Below are 18113 nucleotides of genomic sequence, written 5' to 3' on the forward strand. Positions count from 1 at the left end.
TTCTTCAGTTAAGATATATATTGCAAATGTTTGTATGTAGCCTACTTTTACATCGTTTTTCTGTCACTTTGTTTAACCGCAACGATGAGAACGCATGGTTAATTTAGTATGTATCTTCTCTAACATCACATATCTTCCCACTTTTGGCTAATCGCTACAATGAAGATCAATGACTACAAGCAGTATTCGAAATCAGGGTGCAGGAGGACACCCCCCCCCACACACACACACTACCACCACCAACAACAAGCACAATCTAAGTATCACCCAACCTGCCACGATACGAGACGAACTTTTTCTTATGTCCCATCTCATTTCGAAAACATTCACTTGTCCCATCTCCTTTTATGAGACGAGACGGAAAATGTCTCGTCTCATGTGCAACACTAACATTAACAATAGAAGCATCCCCCTAACTGTTCCCAAAGTCTCGAGCAAACATCCTCCCATGTAACAATTTCCAGTTCAATTAAATGTCACTCACACGGAAACAGTCATGCCCAGGTCGAGAGTCAAACCTGGAACATGAGACTTCCTCAGATAAATCATGAATTTTGTGTATAATATAATAATTACAACGCCAGTTCATTCCTGGTAATTCTGAATCTGCGGTTTGGTTTGCATATGTAAGCAGGATAATATTCAGTTTTCGAGGGCTCGTACCGTCGAATCGGGAAGTAAAAAAAAATATTAAGAAAGTTTTTTTTTGTATTTATAATGATAGCCTTTGCGTATGTTGTTAATTCTATATTTTTTGAGAACTTGAGACGAGAACGAGAATTGCCCTCCCAAACCGAGACTGATGTTTGTAAATCGAGACGAGACTGTCAATGAGACATTTACAAATAAACATGAGACAGACATTTACAACTCTCAACGAGAACAAGACCAAGGCTGCCATGTCTCGTCTCGATAGGATCCTTAGTGGCGAAGTTGTGAACAAATCAATTAATGCGTTCGGGGTAACGAGATGAGGAAGTTCTCTTCGCAGTACAAAATTCAAAATATATCGTACCCTTTCAGTATGGGATTTTGTTATACACATGGGCGTATATATAGTTCACGTGGATCAACTTTTGCTATGATTAGGGTTGCTTCATCTCCAGGGTTGGCATGTTTAAAACAAAAGTGTTTAAAACACTTTGTTTTAAACGTTTAAAACACATGGCTTTGTTTTTTACAAATGTTTTAAACGTTTAAAACAATGTGTTTTAAACATGTTTTTTTAGAAGTGTTTAAAACACATTTTGGTACTTGATATTTTATAGTCTGTGATAATTTTTTTGTTTGGCAACGCTGTCTTTTCATTAAATCTCCGTGCCTTCGAGATTTCACCGGTGGACAGGCCGGTGCACCGCTGATGCACGCGTCGGTTTTCCGTATTTCACAGGGGTGCACCAAAGCTTTCACCAGGTTATACCATGAAGTCATCAATTTACACCAGCCTCAAGAGGTGGTGCGGCTGGTGAATCAAAATGGCGTTGTCTGCACTGAAGCTTCTTCCGATTCGTGATATGCGTTTTGTAGGCAATAGTACGGAATGTCATGCCAATTTTGTTGCACGGAGGGTGAATAAAGTGGATGCAGGCATAAACTGTTGGCATATTTAAAACTACTACTCCTTCACTTGCACGCAGAGTGAAATAAAGTATGCCGAGGCATCAAAACGTGCGTCCATCTTCTGCTGCAACATGCAGGAAAGCATCTATTTGCAAAAGTCGATATCATTACAAAAGAATATTACTTAAATTCGTACTGCACATGCAAAATAAGATGTCGTTAAGTGAAAATATATAATATTCATGAATAGAGCCCGGAAGTTCAGGCATTTATTTTCGTTAAAATAGGCAGGCAAAAAGGCATTTATAATGTGGAAAATAGGCACTAAAAATGAAAAAAAGGCAAAATAAACCGAAAAAATGGCACATTTGGAAGTCGCTTACTTTTATATATAATTTCTGACAACATGTTAAAATCTACATTGGGAACAGCATTTCAATTTTCTCCGTCTTGATTGCACATAACTACAAGGTGTTTTCTTAAGTTCTCAACATTCATTGATACAGAGGCGAAGATATAGTACAAGCAATGCAAGCACTGCTTGCATAATTCGAATATCATTTAATGTACTTAATGTTCTAACCGTATTTAGTTTCCATCGCACTCGATTTCGCGAAAAAATGCGGCCGCAAACTCCCCCAGCAGCTCTGTAGCAAGCACCAGCCTCAATGCTTGCAGCCGTTCTGCGGGAAAATAAGGCCTCCGAAGGAATCACATGGCGAAGCGTGAAATTGTGGGGGAACCCGTCCACAAATCTTCTACAAAAAGCTGTGCTTTCCGAGCTTGCGTGATTCCCGAAAATAGCCGAGTTCAACCGAAAGCAGAAGGATTCATCTATGGGTACGTTGCCAGCATAAACTAGTAACGAATATTTGTCTTCATGAACACGTAAACAAGATCGCAAATATAATAATAATTGTTAGTCATAAAATAACTAAAAGAAGTTATTATCACTGTTCTAAATTCCATATATATCATATTATATTACAAATTATTTTAGATTTCGCGAAATGTAAAACGCGTAAAAAAAGTTGACATTGGGAGTTGGGGCAGTGGAATTTCTGCACCCCCGTGAAGAGTTTTCTCAGGGAGGGAGGGAAGATTGGACGGACCTTGGTCCTGCACCCTGCTTCCTGGTCGGTCCAGCTCAAATTACGCCAGAAGTGTTTACCGCTACCAGTGTTTGCAACTGCCAAATTATTTACGCAGTAATTCAAGTGAGCTCTTTCACAAATTTTACAATCAATAAATTGACTGCTTTTGAATAAAACTTGGGGTGAAAATAAAGCTATCTGAGAAAGAACTATCTACTGATATTTGTACATGGCATAGAAGTAAATCGTATACATTCTGCATATTATGAGCACAAGAATATGTTTTAATGATTGATTGATTGATTTGTTGTTTTAAGTCCACTTTATGCACAGTAAGGCTAATCGGGACTGCACCTACAGTTTAAAATGGGATCTGAAACACTTGTGGCCCCACCGGGTATCGAACCCGGAACCCCTTGATTACAAGGCGACGACACTACCACTGCGCCATCGGGGAGGCCCGAATATGTTTTAAGTTCTATTATTATGACGCAAGTGGTGTTCCCAGGGTCTTTTTACGGTCCCCATTTTGTCATCTTTTCCTTCCTTTGACGTTTTTTCTTAGATATACTGGGCCAAAAGGGGGTTATGTCTACCATCCACCCCCCCTTCGCCCCGGGCACGCCATTGAATGACACTTTATTACTTAAATATTAATGTACATACTCGTTCTGCTGAAATGATTCTGATTCCTCCGCGTAATTTTTATCTCCAAACTGATATATCTTTCCTTTGTGACGGATAAAATTAAGGAAATAGGTTGGTATCACTTTCTGTTGTTTCAGAGATTTTCAAAGTGATTTTGTGTGGATGCTTGCATTTGCAGTTGTGGAAAGCGCGTGGGATAGTGTGAGTGTTTGTTGCTTCGTGTTTTGTGCTGTGAATTTATCGGAATGAACGCGTATTTAGGAACGGTTGATGTGAAGTGCGGGTGTATTATTGAGCAATTGAAAATTGCTTCGTTTAGCTCGAGAGAGATAAGTGTTAAAATGAAAATCGTGGAAGGGGGTCGACCAACACCGCATTTACCGGACTTAAAACAAGTTAGCCCAAGGGGCTTTGTGCGACATTTCCAAAGCAATTTGTACCACAAGTTTATTTGGCTAGCAGGTTGTGAAGCACGCAGTAGGTTGTACTGTTGGCCATGCGTATTGTTCGCCGTGCACAAGACGAACTCCGTGTGGTCAAGTGAGGGATACTGTGATCTGAATAACGTGCACAATGCATTACAGAGACATGAAAAAGCAGAATCTCACATAAGGGCATTTTTAACTCTGAAGGAATTCGGAAAATCTCGTGTGGATTTTGCTCTGGATCACCACAGACTAGTAACAATCGAGCGCCATAACAAAGTTGTTCGTCAAAATCGCGATATTTTAAAGCGTCTTGCAAGTGTAACAACCTTTCTTGGTAGTCAAGAATTATCATTCCGGGGACACAATGAAAGTGAGGCATCATTGAACCGTGGAAATTATGTAGAACTTGTAAATATGTTGGCAGAATTTGATACTTTGCTGGCAAGTCATTTGGAGAATTCTACAACATTTACTGGCTTGTCAAGTGAGATTCAGAATGACCTTATTAAAAGCACGAGTGGTGTCATAACGGACGCAATTAAGGCCGAGGTAAGTGAAACCAAGTTCGTAGCTATTATGATCGATGAATCCTCGGACGTATCACGGAAATCGCAACTTTCGACGATGTTTCGTTACGTGACGAAGTCAGGAAAAATTGTTGAGCGTTTCTGGGGGTTTGAGGATGTCAGCAGGAACCGAACTGCAGCTGTAATTGCTGCCCACGTTGTTGAAACAATTCGAAAACTAGGCTGGGAATCAAAATTGGTGTGTCAAACATACGACGGGGCAGCCGTAATGGCAGGGGATCTCTCGGGGACACAAGCACGAGTCAGACAGATTTTCCCTAGTGCAATATTTGTTCACTGTTTTGCACATTGCTTAAATTTAGTACTTTCTCAAACAGTGAGCAACATTAGTGAATGCAAAGTGTTTTTCTCGACGCTAAGTGGCCTTGCTTCTTTCTTTTCGCATTCGACAAAAAGAAATGCTGCTCTCGACGATATAGTTAAAGCAAGGTTACCTGAAGTGGTTCAGACCAGGTGGAACTACAGTGAACGGCTTGTACAAAAAACGTCCGAAAATAGAGTGAAGATAATTGAAATGTTTGAGGACATTATTGGCAATGCACAAGACTGGGACAGTGAAACAATTTCTTCTGCGGGTGGTTTCTTGGCATTCCTGGATAGTTTCGAAACCAACTTTTTTCTTCTCTTGTTTGGGGAAATATTTTCCTTGACGGGATATTTATTTAATGTGCTGCAAACAAAAACTATGGATATTGGATTTTGCCTCAAAGAAATTGAAAGTGTCAAAAGTGACATTACCAAGAAACGAGAACAATTTGACATAATTTATACAAGGACAATAGATATTGCAGGAGTACCACAGCCGAGAAGGAAGAGGAACAATGTAGGCGACACAAAATCTCAGTACCAACGTATATATTGTGAAGTTATAGACAACATCATAAGCCAACTGTCTTCACGTTTTGAAAACCTTGAGGCCCTACGATTTGTTGAATTGCTCGATAGCGGGAAATTTCGCATGTATGCTGCTACATTTCCAGAAACTGCCTTCTCATCGCTTATGCAACTGTACATCCAGCATTTTGACAAAACCTTGTTGCACACCGAGCTCAGTATTGCCTATTCTCGGGATTGTTTCCGCAATAAGAGTGTAAAGGACATCTTGAAGTACATTGTAAACAACGAATTACAACAAGTGATGCCCGAACTCCACAAACTGTGTCTGCTAGTACTGACTATACCAGCCACAACAGCGTCAGTTGAAAGATCGTTTTCAACGCTGAAACGTATCAAGACATTCGCCAGGAACAGCATGGGTCAGGAAAGGTTGTCAGCCCTTGCTCATTTGTCCATTGAGAAGGAACTATTAAAGGAACTCAAAATGGATGAAACTAAATTTTACGATTGTGTGCTTAAACATTTTCTAGAGAAGAAAAGAAGAATGGAGTATGAATATCGTCACTAAGGGTGGCATCCAATGGACCAAGAGTTTGAAATTTATTGTGGTGAGTACATCGTCTATGCATGTGTTTCTTTGCTTTGAAATGAATTTTTTATTGTTTGTGTTTAACTTTTTATTTAGTGTTTAAGTTACTCCAATGCGGTTTTTAGGGTGCCCAAAAATACTAAATTACATCATGCAGCGTAAAATAAACAAATGATTCCCATTTTTTTTTATCTAAATCGGTTTGGTCACCGTTTGACCATATTAAATAATAATGAACAAATAAAGGTACTAATAAGTAAGTAAGAAATTCCGTCTCCCTTTAGTCGTATGCGGAAAGTTCGCATATGCAAAACGTTTAATATCATATGAATAACGTTACCTGGATTTTTTTTTAAAGTAAATGTGACGTTTGCGGATCATATGGTTTATTTTTAGTACAGTCACTTTATTACGATATTTTGACAAATCCAGCGACTGGGTAAATGAGGCTATAAACCTTGAATCTTTCCCCTCGGCATGTCGTTGTACTACATGTTTTGTTGTACTGAAACATTGCTTGCCTCCTTCGTAAGACTACGCTTCGCTACTGCATTGATAGTAGTCTGTCAGAGAGAATGTTTTTCATAATAGAAAATGATCTTTCTACTTCAACAGAAGTTATTGGAGCATATAGAGAACATAAATCCAAAAATGATATTCACTGAGGTAGAACAAGGTACATATCTATATACAGACTGAGGCATTTATAACTATACACATGTAAATACTCATGTATATTTGTTTATATATGAGTATTTACATGTGTATAGTTATAAATGCCTCAGTCTGTATATAGATATGTACCTTGTTCTACCTCAGTGAATATCATTTTTGGATTTATGTTCTCTAGAATACTTGTGCTGGTGTTCTTTATGAAACGATTATTGTAGTTTTGCTCTCCTTTTTCTTCTATTGTTTTTGTATTGTTGGAATTATAATTTTTTAATTGTTTAAAATATATATATATATATATATATATATATATATATATATATATATATATATATATAAGCCTATTGTAATTGGAGCGAAAGCTCTGTTATAGGTGAAATAAATAAATAAATATATAAAACAAGCTATTGTAGCTGTACTCATTTTGGTAACATCATTTTCACCTTTTAGAATATCACAAATTGTTTTCAATTGTTTCAAGTCCTCATTTGCACTCACTACCCGTTAGCACTTTTCCGCAACAGCTCACCCCTTTTCTCCTGGCACTTCCATCATCTGCTGCATAGATTCCTCGAAGATTTTCATGGATGCAGTAGAATGACAGCACTTCGTTCCTACGCGTCAGCAAAAATTCCATGCGACTGGCGTTATGTTACATCCGGTGTAGCGGGGTACGAGCTGTTTTATTGTTGAGTCAGCAGAACGTGTCTGATCACGTTGAAGACATCGGAAGCGGTGGGGGAGGGGGTCAATGGATTTGTCACGTTGTTTCTTGATGTATGCTAACCTAACACGTGCGTATGTTTGTGTGTGTGTGTGGAGGAAATGCGCGCGCAACCATTGCGTATGATGCAAAGACATGAAGAAATGATTTAAAGATGGCGCCGAAGGTGCTGTACCCCGAAAGCTTAGCGGCTAAGGTTATTGCTCTGTAAAATAAGAGGCGTCGAGGGTTCGATTCGTGGTAGAGTCAATATTGATTGATTGATAGATTGAGTTAGTTTTTTAAGTCCGTTTTATGCACGGCAAAACTAATCAGGATTGGAGCTACAGTTGAAAAGTGGTGATTCGGACCCCTATGTGCCTCCACCGAGTATCGAACCTGGGACCCCTTGATTACAAGGCGACGATGTCAATGTTGAATGGTCTCGATTAGCCTGTGTGTAAATAAAGGCAACAAAATGGTTGAGTTCGAAAATCGAGTTGGGTTAGTGGTTAATGTTGTCACCTGGCAATGAAGAGGTCGCGGGTTCGATTCTCTAGGTAGTTAAATTAGGCCAATTGTTTAGTCCCGCCATTATAGGTCCCGATTAGTCCATCTGTGCATAAATAGTATTTGAATAAAATCAATATGGCGGCCTTGGGTTAGTGGTTAATGTTGTCGCCTGGTAATGAAGAGGTGCCGGGTTCGATTTTCTAGGTAGTTAAATGAGGCCAATTGTTTTGTCCCGCCATTATAGGTCCCGATTAGTCCATCTGTGCATAAATAGTATTTGAATAAAATCAATATGGCGGCCGCGTTTTGTGTTTAGCGGCGGCGGCGCGGGGCGGCGCGGGGTATGTTTTTTTATGCCGCGAGATGTTTTAACCAAGTGGTTGAGGGTTCGATTCCCAATGTTGGTGAAAATTGGATATTCAATTGTATTTGTTTAAAAGTTCCGATTAGCTTTTTGTGCACAAAGAGAAAATGAACTAATTGGAAATAGGATGTTTATGCTGTAATGAAAAGGTCCCCGGGTTCGATTCACAATGTCAAATTGGCTGATAATGATGTTGTTTTTAAAATAAGAAAAATAAGTGTGTTGAGTCCCCATTAGTATTTATGCAGGAACAGATATTAAAAATCAAAACAAAATGCCTTTTGATTACAACGCAAAGACTTTACCGCTAATGTATAAACATAAATTAGAATCTGTTGTTTTGCCGTGTGGAGCCCCCAGTACCGATTAGCTTAAATGCATAAAGAGTAGGTAAAATGAGCAAGATGGCCGTCACTATTGTTTTGTGATCAAAGAGGAGTCACAGGTTCGATTCAATCAAAGGAGGCAACATTCTATGTTTGAATTCCATGTAAAAGTCTAAAGTTATGTTTCGATTAACCTCAATGCATAAAAAAGAATTAAACAAAAAACAAGCAAAATGGCGACAGATGTGATAAAAAAAATTGAATTAGTTTTTTTATAGTGACAAGAAAAATAGCGAATCACTGTTAGAAATAGAATAAAAATAAAGATACTTGCCTTTGCGTGTCCAGCGCTGTGCAGAAAAGCTCTCATGCTTTATCTCCGACAAGTCCACAATACACAATTTTTTTTATTGTATAGTTAATTATTAATGTTGTTATTAACACAGATTCTTACCAGTGTGAAGAAAAGCTCTCATGCTTTATCTCCGACAAGTCCACAATACAAACTTTTTCATTATATAGTTAATTATTAATGTTGTTATTAACACCGATTTTTACCAGTGTGAAGAAAAGCTCTCATGCTTTATCTTCGACAAGTCCACAATACACACTTTTTCATTATATAGTTAATTATTAATGTTGTTATTAACGATTGTTACCAGTAAAATATAAACCATGAGGATTTTTAAAGGGGTGATAAGTGAAAAAAAGCCAAGACATATACAGGGTGATTCTAAAGGTATAGTACAAACGAAAACCACAGATACCTCCCATGAAATAGAGACGAAAGTTCCCCTTCCACTTTGCCGAGAGATGCCTCCGTGAGGAGCTAGACAACGCCGAAAACGTGTGAAAATGAACTTCACACCTCTGTACAGCCAGTATCAGTGAAGATAGAAAGGCGGAACAAACGAAGTCAAAAGGAACACCAAAGTCGCCCATCCGAAAAACACTAGGCGGCAGCTGCGCAACGCATGCGCATGGGGTTCCACAAAGGAAATAGGAGTGTCCCGCAAGACAAGTGAAGGGAAAGGGTAGCGATCGACAACGGTAGGGACAAAAGAAGCTATGAAGCATGAAGTAACAATTGCACAGCGGGAAACAAACACCATGACTGAAGCAGTGCAGTCGAGAAAAGTAGTGCGGGGTTGCACAACCATGGGAGGACGACGTAGGATGTAAAAACACACCGAGAATGCAAGCAAAGTGGTCCGTGACACTCGACAGGCAACAGACGCGTACAAGGTTCGGGGCAGAAATGGCGGCGCTGGCGGTGCAGCGCAAGGGGAGTCCCCAAAACACAGTGGGGAGACACCGCAGCAAGAACAAAGCACGGTGCAACAAAAGAGAAAGAGGACCGGACGGGGAATGGTACCTGTCAAGGAGACAACAAATGCGGGACGAGGGATTCCCCGTAGCAGCACCGAGGGGATGTCACACAGAGGTCGTGCGCCAGCAGGACAAACACAGCAACTACGGGCACAGGAGGTTATTGCTAATGAAAGGTGCACGTACAGATAGGACCACGTACCCCGTACTGACGTTGTAACAAACGTCGTGATGGGGCCCAATCAGCCTCTTAGAAATGAAGCCGGAGGCACATCGCTGGGTGGGAGCGGGCGAAACGCTCCTGGAGTGTCGTACGGACCCCACCACTCCGTACTGTGGACGACACTAATGGACGAGGTCGGAATGTTTCCATCCCGATCACCAGGTCCACCGTTCCCAGACCTGACGCGGCTGCTTGCTTCCGAGCGCAACCCCAGCCGAACAACTCGAGTCCCTCCTCGGCCGCAGCCTTCCGCTCCGAAACCAAGCGTGGCCTCACACCACCGCAGCCGCACACTGCCGCGTGGGTGTGAGACCGGGCCGAGCAAGGCTTAACAGATAAACTGCGTGGGACAATCGTGTAATGAAGCTACGTGGGGGTATGCACGTCTGTTCAACTGCTGGGTTATCCCACATTGTTTTACACAAACACCACACGATCGTACGTAGTGCTCCCCGTCGGCTCGAGCAAGACGGACGAAGTACGTGTTGTGGGTGAATGGGACAAGAATGAAGGACGCTACATGTGTTCCACGATGACAAGGCCCCAGAGTACATGGCCCCACCTGACGGCAGTGGTCAGGTAGTGAAGAGCACAGGCACGGGTGGCTCAGGAACGTCAGCTGATTGTACCACAGCGCCGTGCGGACGTGTGGGCTGATTGGAAGTGCAGCGTCAGGGAGCGTGTCAGTGAAAGAGCCGGTGCGGTGGTGGTGTGCTTGACGCACGACAATTGAGTACGTTGTTTCGAAGCCGTTGTTACCAGTGTGTGTGTGTGTGTGCCACCTGTGCACTGCAGTACAGTATTCCATAATTGGCACTATCCTCACCGTACCATGGAACGCTACACATTTGTAGAACTGAGGGACATGCATTTTGTGTACGGCCTTGCAGATGGCAATGGCCGAGCAGCTGCACGCCTTTATCGCGGACGGTATCCGGAGAGGCGACAACAGGTTGTTTTCGAACGTGCACCGTACCCTTGGTGAATCGGGTGTGTTACGTGCAGGATATCATGTCGGTCACCCAAAACATGTGCGCACCGCGGCGGTTGAGGAGGACGTACTTGCTCGCGTGGACGACACACCGTCCACTAGCACCCGTAGCATTGCACGTGCAGTGGGAGTATCACAGTCGACAGTGTGGCGTGTCCTTCATGATGATCTGCTGTATCCCTATCATCCACAGCGAGTCCACGCGTTGCAGGCTGGGGATTACCCACGACGTGTGGAATTCTGTCAACGACTGTTGTAGTTTTGAACCGACGATCCCCGTTTTTTGCGCCATGTGCTTTTCACGGACGAGGCAACATTCACCCGTGAGGGCATCTTCAATTGCCGAAACAGCCATGCGTGGGATTATGAAAATCCACATGCAGCAGTCGAGGTGCACCATCAGACCCAGTTTGCAGTGAATATCTGGGCAGGTATCATCGATGAACAGATTATCGGTCCATACCTGCTGCCACCACGTTTAAATGGCCGCCTCTATCGCACCTTTCTTGCATCAGTCCCTCCAGAGCTGCTAGAAGATGTACCCCTCAACGTGCGACATCGTATGTGGTTTCAATTGGATGGAGCGCCTGCACATTTTGATGGCACAGTGCGAACCCTTTTGCACCGTACCTACCCACAGCGCTGGATCGGCAGAGAAGGCCCCATCCCCTGGCCCGCCCGTTCGCCTGACCTCACACCAATGGATTTATTTTTGTGGGGCCATGTGAAAACACTCGTCTACGAGACCCCGGTGCCTGACAAGGAAACATTGGTAGCGCGGATTCTTGCAGCATCGGCCGAGGTGTGTACCATGCCATGGATTTTTGATAGGGTTCGCCAGAATTTCCTGCGACGCTGCAATGCCTGCATTGAATGTGGTGGTCGTCAATTTGAGCAACTTTTGTAACAACGTCAGTCCGGGGTACGACTACGTACTACGTACTATTCCTATCTGTAAGTGCACCTTTGCGTGGCAATAAACCTCCTGTGCCCGCAGTTGCTGTGTTTGTCCTGCTGGCTCACGACCTCTGTGTGACATCCCCTCGGTGCTGCTACGGGGAATACCTCGTCCCGCATTTGTTGTCTAATTGACAGGTACCATTCCCCGTCCGGTCCTCTTTCTCTTTTGTTGCACCGTGCTTTGTTCTTGCTGCGGTGTCTCCCCACTGTGTTTGGGGACTCCCCACGCGCTGCATGTGTTTGTTTCCCGCTGTGCAAGTGTTACTTCATGCTTCATTGCTTCTTTTGTCCCTACCGTTGTCGATCGCTACCCTTTCCCTTCACTTGTCTTGCGGGACACTCCTATTTCCTTTGTGGAACCCCATGCGCATGCGTTGCGCAGCTGCCGCCTAGTGTTTTTTGGATGGGCGACTTTGGTGTTCCTTTTGACTTCGTTTGTTCCGCCTTTCTATCTTCACTGGTACTGGCTGTACAGAGGTGTGAAGTTCATTTTCACACGTTTTCGGCGTTGTCTAGCTCCTCACGGAGGCATCTCTCGGCAAAGTGGAAGGGGAACTTTCGTCTCTATTTCATGGGAGGTATATGTGTTTTCGTTTGTACTATACCTTTAGAATCACCCTGTATTTTATCCCTGTTTATTACCAATATTTACAAAATTCAAAAGAGCCGCACACACACACATACATGTGTAAAATGTTTATATTGTGTCACCAGTTTATCAGCATGTTATTTAACAAGTTTTTATTCTTCAAGTTTGTTCACTCACCCACATAAGGAATTGTGTCACTGTCATATCCATTTTCTGCTGCAACCACTGAATTAAAATGTTTCACTATTTTTTCCACAAGCATGTTCTCGCAAAAAACAAACACTTCTTTGGAAAGTCTTTTTCCGTCGATGTTTTGTATAGACAAAGGCTCAGGTTTTGTACATCCATGTAGATGGGAAAGCACAAACTTCTCCTTATTAAATGCATGGACAGGGGAAATATCTGTGCAACCGAAACATTGTTCGCGAAGGTCGAGAATGCAAGATTCCAGACAGTTTCCAAAATATGATTTCAGATACGGCGACACTGTTTCACACATAACTTTCGCATGCTCGATGCACACAAATATCTTCATAAAGTTCCGCCACGAACTTTCTGCGATGAACACTATCTCCAGGGAACCGTAAGCTGGTTTCTTCCTTATAATGATCTGACGGCGATTGTACAGTGTGGTTATCAGCAATTCATGTTGCTCACTTAGTGGGTAGGAAACACGAGGCTGCTCACCTGGAATAGCGATGTAATTGTCGATTACTGGAAACTATTCCTGAAGAGCGTGCCACTCCTGCAACTGTAGTTCAACACCGGCCGCCCCGTTTCTGTGTAGCCTGACCACAGGTTGGAAATCCAGATGAGAGGAAAGTCCGATTGAGATAACCTTTGTTTTCGAAGCATTCAAATAGTAGACGTGATCAAATAATATCGACTGGCGTATAAGACTAGTTACTTGTTTTTGTTCTTCAGGTAAATGCTGATCGCTCTCTTTCTGAAGAACCCCCTTGAAATTAGTGTACGGTTGAAATCTTTTTTTCAGCGGCATCGAAATAGAGGATTCCGTGACTAAGAACTGCGAGATACTGCATGTCGCAGCGTGCAGGTATACATTTGAAGAAATGCGTGGGTGTGTTTTTGAGACGCATGCGCGCGTAGCAAACCAAGCATGTGCTGGACAAAAAAGGTGGAGGGGGCGGGGCTTTACAAAGATCAATGGTGAGAGAAAAATCAGCAGAATATCAGAAACGTCATATTGAGGAAATATTGGATAACAAATATTAATTCATTTAATTAAAGCACCAACCGCATTGTCGATGTGAAATTAGGTTTATAGACAGGGGGCAAAATGGAAAATATCGACGATGTTCTAGTATTGGATTGTTTCTGTATTTCCATCGGTATAATCCTCCACCACATTTGAAGCATACTGTTTTATCCTCTTTTTGAATGTAAAATAATCCTGCTTCGGACAGAGCTTCTACAAACGGGAATTCTTTTGATTGCCAGTTTCTGAAAGAGGACAATCTAGCATTGAAAGATCCCATCTCTGGATATTGCGTCATTGTTCTGTAAAGACACAAAACAAGATAAATATTATAAGTAAGCTGTTGTAAACTGTAACGCTACAAAATTATTAATATACTATTAGGACTATATGTAACTTGTATAAAATTTCAAACAGTATTTACTGTCAATATTTTCTAGTATACGTACCGAGTATTATAAATTTAATTTACGAGTCAGCAAATAAGTTGTTATAATATTGTCGTTTTTTATCGGTACTGGGAATAAAATTTGAAATTTATGCATGGGTTTACCAGAGGCTCTGTGGAATAAATACAGAAAACAGTAATGCCCACAGTACACAGACCCGTAACTTTGTACCTGATGAGTGTTGTACGTATAGAATTTAGAGTTACTTTCCAAAAATCGCAAATGGTTATGCACATGTGGAGGTTTTCCGTAACTATCAAAAAATTCCCCCCGGGAGTTACTGTCTATGTAAATTGCTACCCAGTGCTTCCCGGGGCTATCTTTGGGATCTGTATTTACAATCAACGCTGCTGGTAGTTCCACATGTACAGGTAATTCATTAGCTGCGAAAACCCCAACATGATGATTGTCAAAGGCTCTATTTGATATTAACCCGTGAAGCAAATTTAAAGTCGACAGCATTGCTGGACACTAAATAGTAATATTGTGCAACTCACCTTTTTATACTTCAAAGTAGACGGTACACGTCACAGTAGATTCCAGAACCAATTTGATCTGGACCACCAAGCTGTTTATCGTTGTTGAAACAATGGAGAGCTATCTAACACAACGCTGATGCTCGGAATATGTAGGCGGGTTTTACAAACGCGCATGCGTACAGTGTTAATGCTACCTGGCATTTGTTGTGCTGTTGTAAAGTGAATTTTGTACTAAAAGAAAATTGTCTGTATGTGTCTGTGTGTGTGTGTGTGTGTGTATACAGACACACACACATATTTATTTATTGATGAAGTATAAATATATATATATATATATATATATATATATATATATAGTACAATACAATATAATATATATATATATATGTAATTTGAAGATACAACATATCAGTAAAATCTAACAACTAGAAAAATATTCATAACATTCGACTTTTATATTATATGTAATTTAAAACATTCTTCACAGTTTGAGAAATGGAGTGCTTGTGGAAACACCCGTTCTCTGCAATATTGGCTGGTTTATCAGGATGCGGAAAGACATATTTTGTGAAGCATTTTCTCCAGTGTTTACCCCAAATGGTAAATGTAAAATTCAACAATATTTTGGTGTGCTACGGGGAATGGGAATCTGCATAAAATGATTTCCCTGGTTGTGTACAATTTCGGGAAGGAATGCCTAATATTGACCAATTTGTGCCAAATTCTGGACCTCATCTTATTATTATCGATGATCAGATGAGGGAATGCGATCAAAGAGTCACAGATTTATTCACAAAAGGGTGTCATCATCGTGATATTAGTCTTTTCTTTATCACTCAAAATCTATTCCATCAGGGAAAAGGGAATAGGGATATATCTTTAAATAGTCATTATATTGTATGCTTCAAAAATCCAAGAGACAGAGCCCAAATTAATTATTTATCTAGACAAGTATAGCCGGAGAATCCAAATTTTATAAAAGATGCATATTACAATGCCACCACTGAACCCCATGGATATTTGCTGTTTGATCTGAAGCAGAACACTCCAGAAGAAGTACGTTTTCGGTCGCGGATATTTCCCGACGATGATATCAATTATGTATATATTCCTACAAAAAAAGCAAGCATAATCACTAGTCGGTTATTCTCTCATCATGGCTCCAAGAGTGAAACACGCTAAAGTGCTCCAAGTTTTGTCGGATGCTAAACCAGCTCTTCGCACAGCGATATTACAAGCTGCTGATTCTTCCTTAGTTAATTCAATCTGTGAGTGTTGTTACAATGTTCTAAAAGGGAATGTTCCTCTTTCAACACCTCAGAGAACAAGATTGAGCCGGTACAAGAAGGTGATACGTAATCTCTCTGCCAAAGGACACTCTACAAAGCAGAAGAAACAGATACTAGTGCAACACGGAGGATTTCTACCTGCGTTATTAGCCCCTTTAATAGGAGGTGTGTTATCAAGTTCATTTAAGTGAAAAAAAATCTGAACATGGAGCATGCCAAAAAAATGGTTATAATACCTCAAGAATTTATGGATAACATGAGACATCCTGTTATGTCTGCACCGTCTACATCCTTATCGCAATTGGATCAGGATATGCAAGTAATTTTGAATCTCAAAGGTCTTTCGGATGATGAAAAATGGAATTGTTACAGCATTGTGCTCCAAAAATTTCTGTCTATTACTCGAAAACAAAGAGAACCTGTGTCGCTACCGATTACAGAATCTACTGAGAAGTTGACTGATATGAAAGAAGAAATTCTAGCTGCTACACCTAGCATGTATCGTAGAAAAGCCGAACTGTTGTATGAACGTCTTTTACATAATAGTAATATTGATTGGGATAAATATGGGGCAGTTTTTATTAACAATAATAAAATTGAAGGCTCAAATATTGTCGATCTAGTATCGGATATAATTCGACAACGAAAAACAAGCAATCCTGTTGGGTGGCAACTGTTCAATAGAGCTCTGGCGTTATCTAATATTCCTCAAGAATATATTGGAAACCCCCGGAGACAGGAGTTTATTCAACAGATTGTTTTGGCAACCCCGGACGCCATGTTCCGCTGTCCGGAGCTAACCAAGAAGAGGCACAAGAATTAACAGAAGAAGAAGAAGAAGAAAAGGAACCAATTTCTTTTGTATCATCATTTCCAGGGCACAAACGTAAACGTACTGTTCCAGTTTGGTCAAGATACAAACCATGAGCGAAAAAATATTAGAGAATATCTGGTACAATCCATCTCATCCAGCATCCTTTTCTACAGCTTCAACACTATGGAAAGCTGTAAAAAAATCCATACCATTGTCAACAATTAAACATTGGTTGACAAAGCAAACTGCATACACTTTGCATAGACCTGTAAAGCGTCGATTTCCGAGAAACTTTTATTTTAGGCATAATATGACTTGAATAACATGCAGAGTTTGCGGAATCACAACAAAGGGTACAGATATATACTCACAGTTATCGATATTTTTAGCAGGCATGCTTGGGCTGTCCCTGTAAAAAAGAAAACTGGTGTATGTATAAAAAAGGCTATCCAGCAAATTTTCAAACAAAGCAAAAGAAAACCTTTGAAATTACAAACCGACAAAGGGCGTGAGTTTACCAACAGTATTGTGCAGGAATATCTCAAAAAACAAAATGTAATTTATTTTACAACAAAGAATCCTGATATTAAAGCTAGTATTGTTGAAAGATTCAACAGAACTTTAAAGGAACGCATGTGGAAGTATTTTACTAAGCAAAAAACCAGCTGTTATGTTAATGTACTCCCAAAGCTTTTGAAAGCTTATAATCATAAAATTCACTCGAGTATTAAAATGGCACCAGCAAATGTTACTCCTGAGAAGGTTTTGAAAGTATGGCACAATATGTATGACAATAAACTCAAATCTGATTCATCTCCACTATTGTCATTGAAGATGCCATTCAAAATAGGAGATACAGTGAGAATAACAAAAACCAAAAAACGCTTTGACAAAGGTTACATGGAAAATTGGACAAGAGAAATATTTGTGGTGGAACGTATTTTGAAAAGAAATCCTCAAGTGTATGAATTAAAAGATCTACAAGGACATAAAATCGATGGAACATTTTATACGGAAGAGTTGCAACTGGTCCGCTTACCGGATATGCATGAAATTGATAAAATCCTTGCGACCAAAGGTAAATGAGCCAGTAAAAAAAGTTGTTAGTTCATTGGAAAGGTTACTCCAGATTATTTGACAGTTGGATTAGCGCATCGTTTTTGGAGTCAAAAAAGAGAGAGAGAGAGGCATAAATTTTTGTAGGTATTCTCATCAGTGGTACAAATAACCTTCATAACACATCATGAGAAAAGCAAACGTTTTCTACCTTACTTTGCCTAGCAACAGTTCCATGAAATATTTCCCAAGTAATACTCTAACTAATTACACCACAAAGCTTCAGAACCGTGTGGAGTTGGACACCAACAAATGGGAGATGGCATTGGTAGAAGTGCATTATCCTTACTCAATACTAAACATTACAAAATTTAACAACTATATTCAATATAAA

General features: G+C 40.7%; 1 protein-coding gene across 1 annotated transcript; it reads left to right on the forward strand.

Moving 5' to 3' along the window:
* The first annotated feature begins 4144 nt into the window (after positions 1–4144).
* Positions 4145–5722, forward strand: LOC145979385 (zinc finger MYM-type protein 1-like). The gene has a single exon (XM_083112253.1). It carries the CDS (start codon positions 4145–4147, stop codon positions 5720–5722), a length of 1578 nt encoding a protein of 525 aa, XP_082968379.1.
* The last annotated feature ends 12391 nt before the right edge of the window (positions 5723–18113 follow it).

Source organism: Lepisma saccharinum, chromosome 26, assembly GCF_977018435.1.
Source record: "Lepisma saccharinum chromosome 26, izLepSacc3.1, whole genome shotgun sequence".
NCBI classification, from domain to species: Eukaryota; Metazoa; Arthropoda; class Insecta; order Zygentoma; family Lepismatidae; genus Lepisma; species Lepisma saccharinum.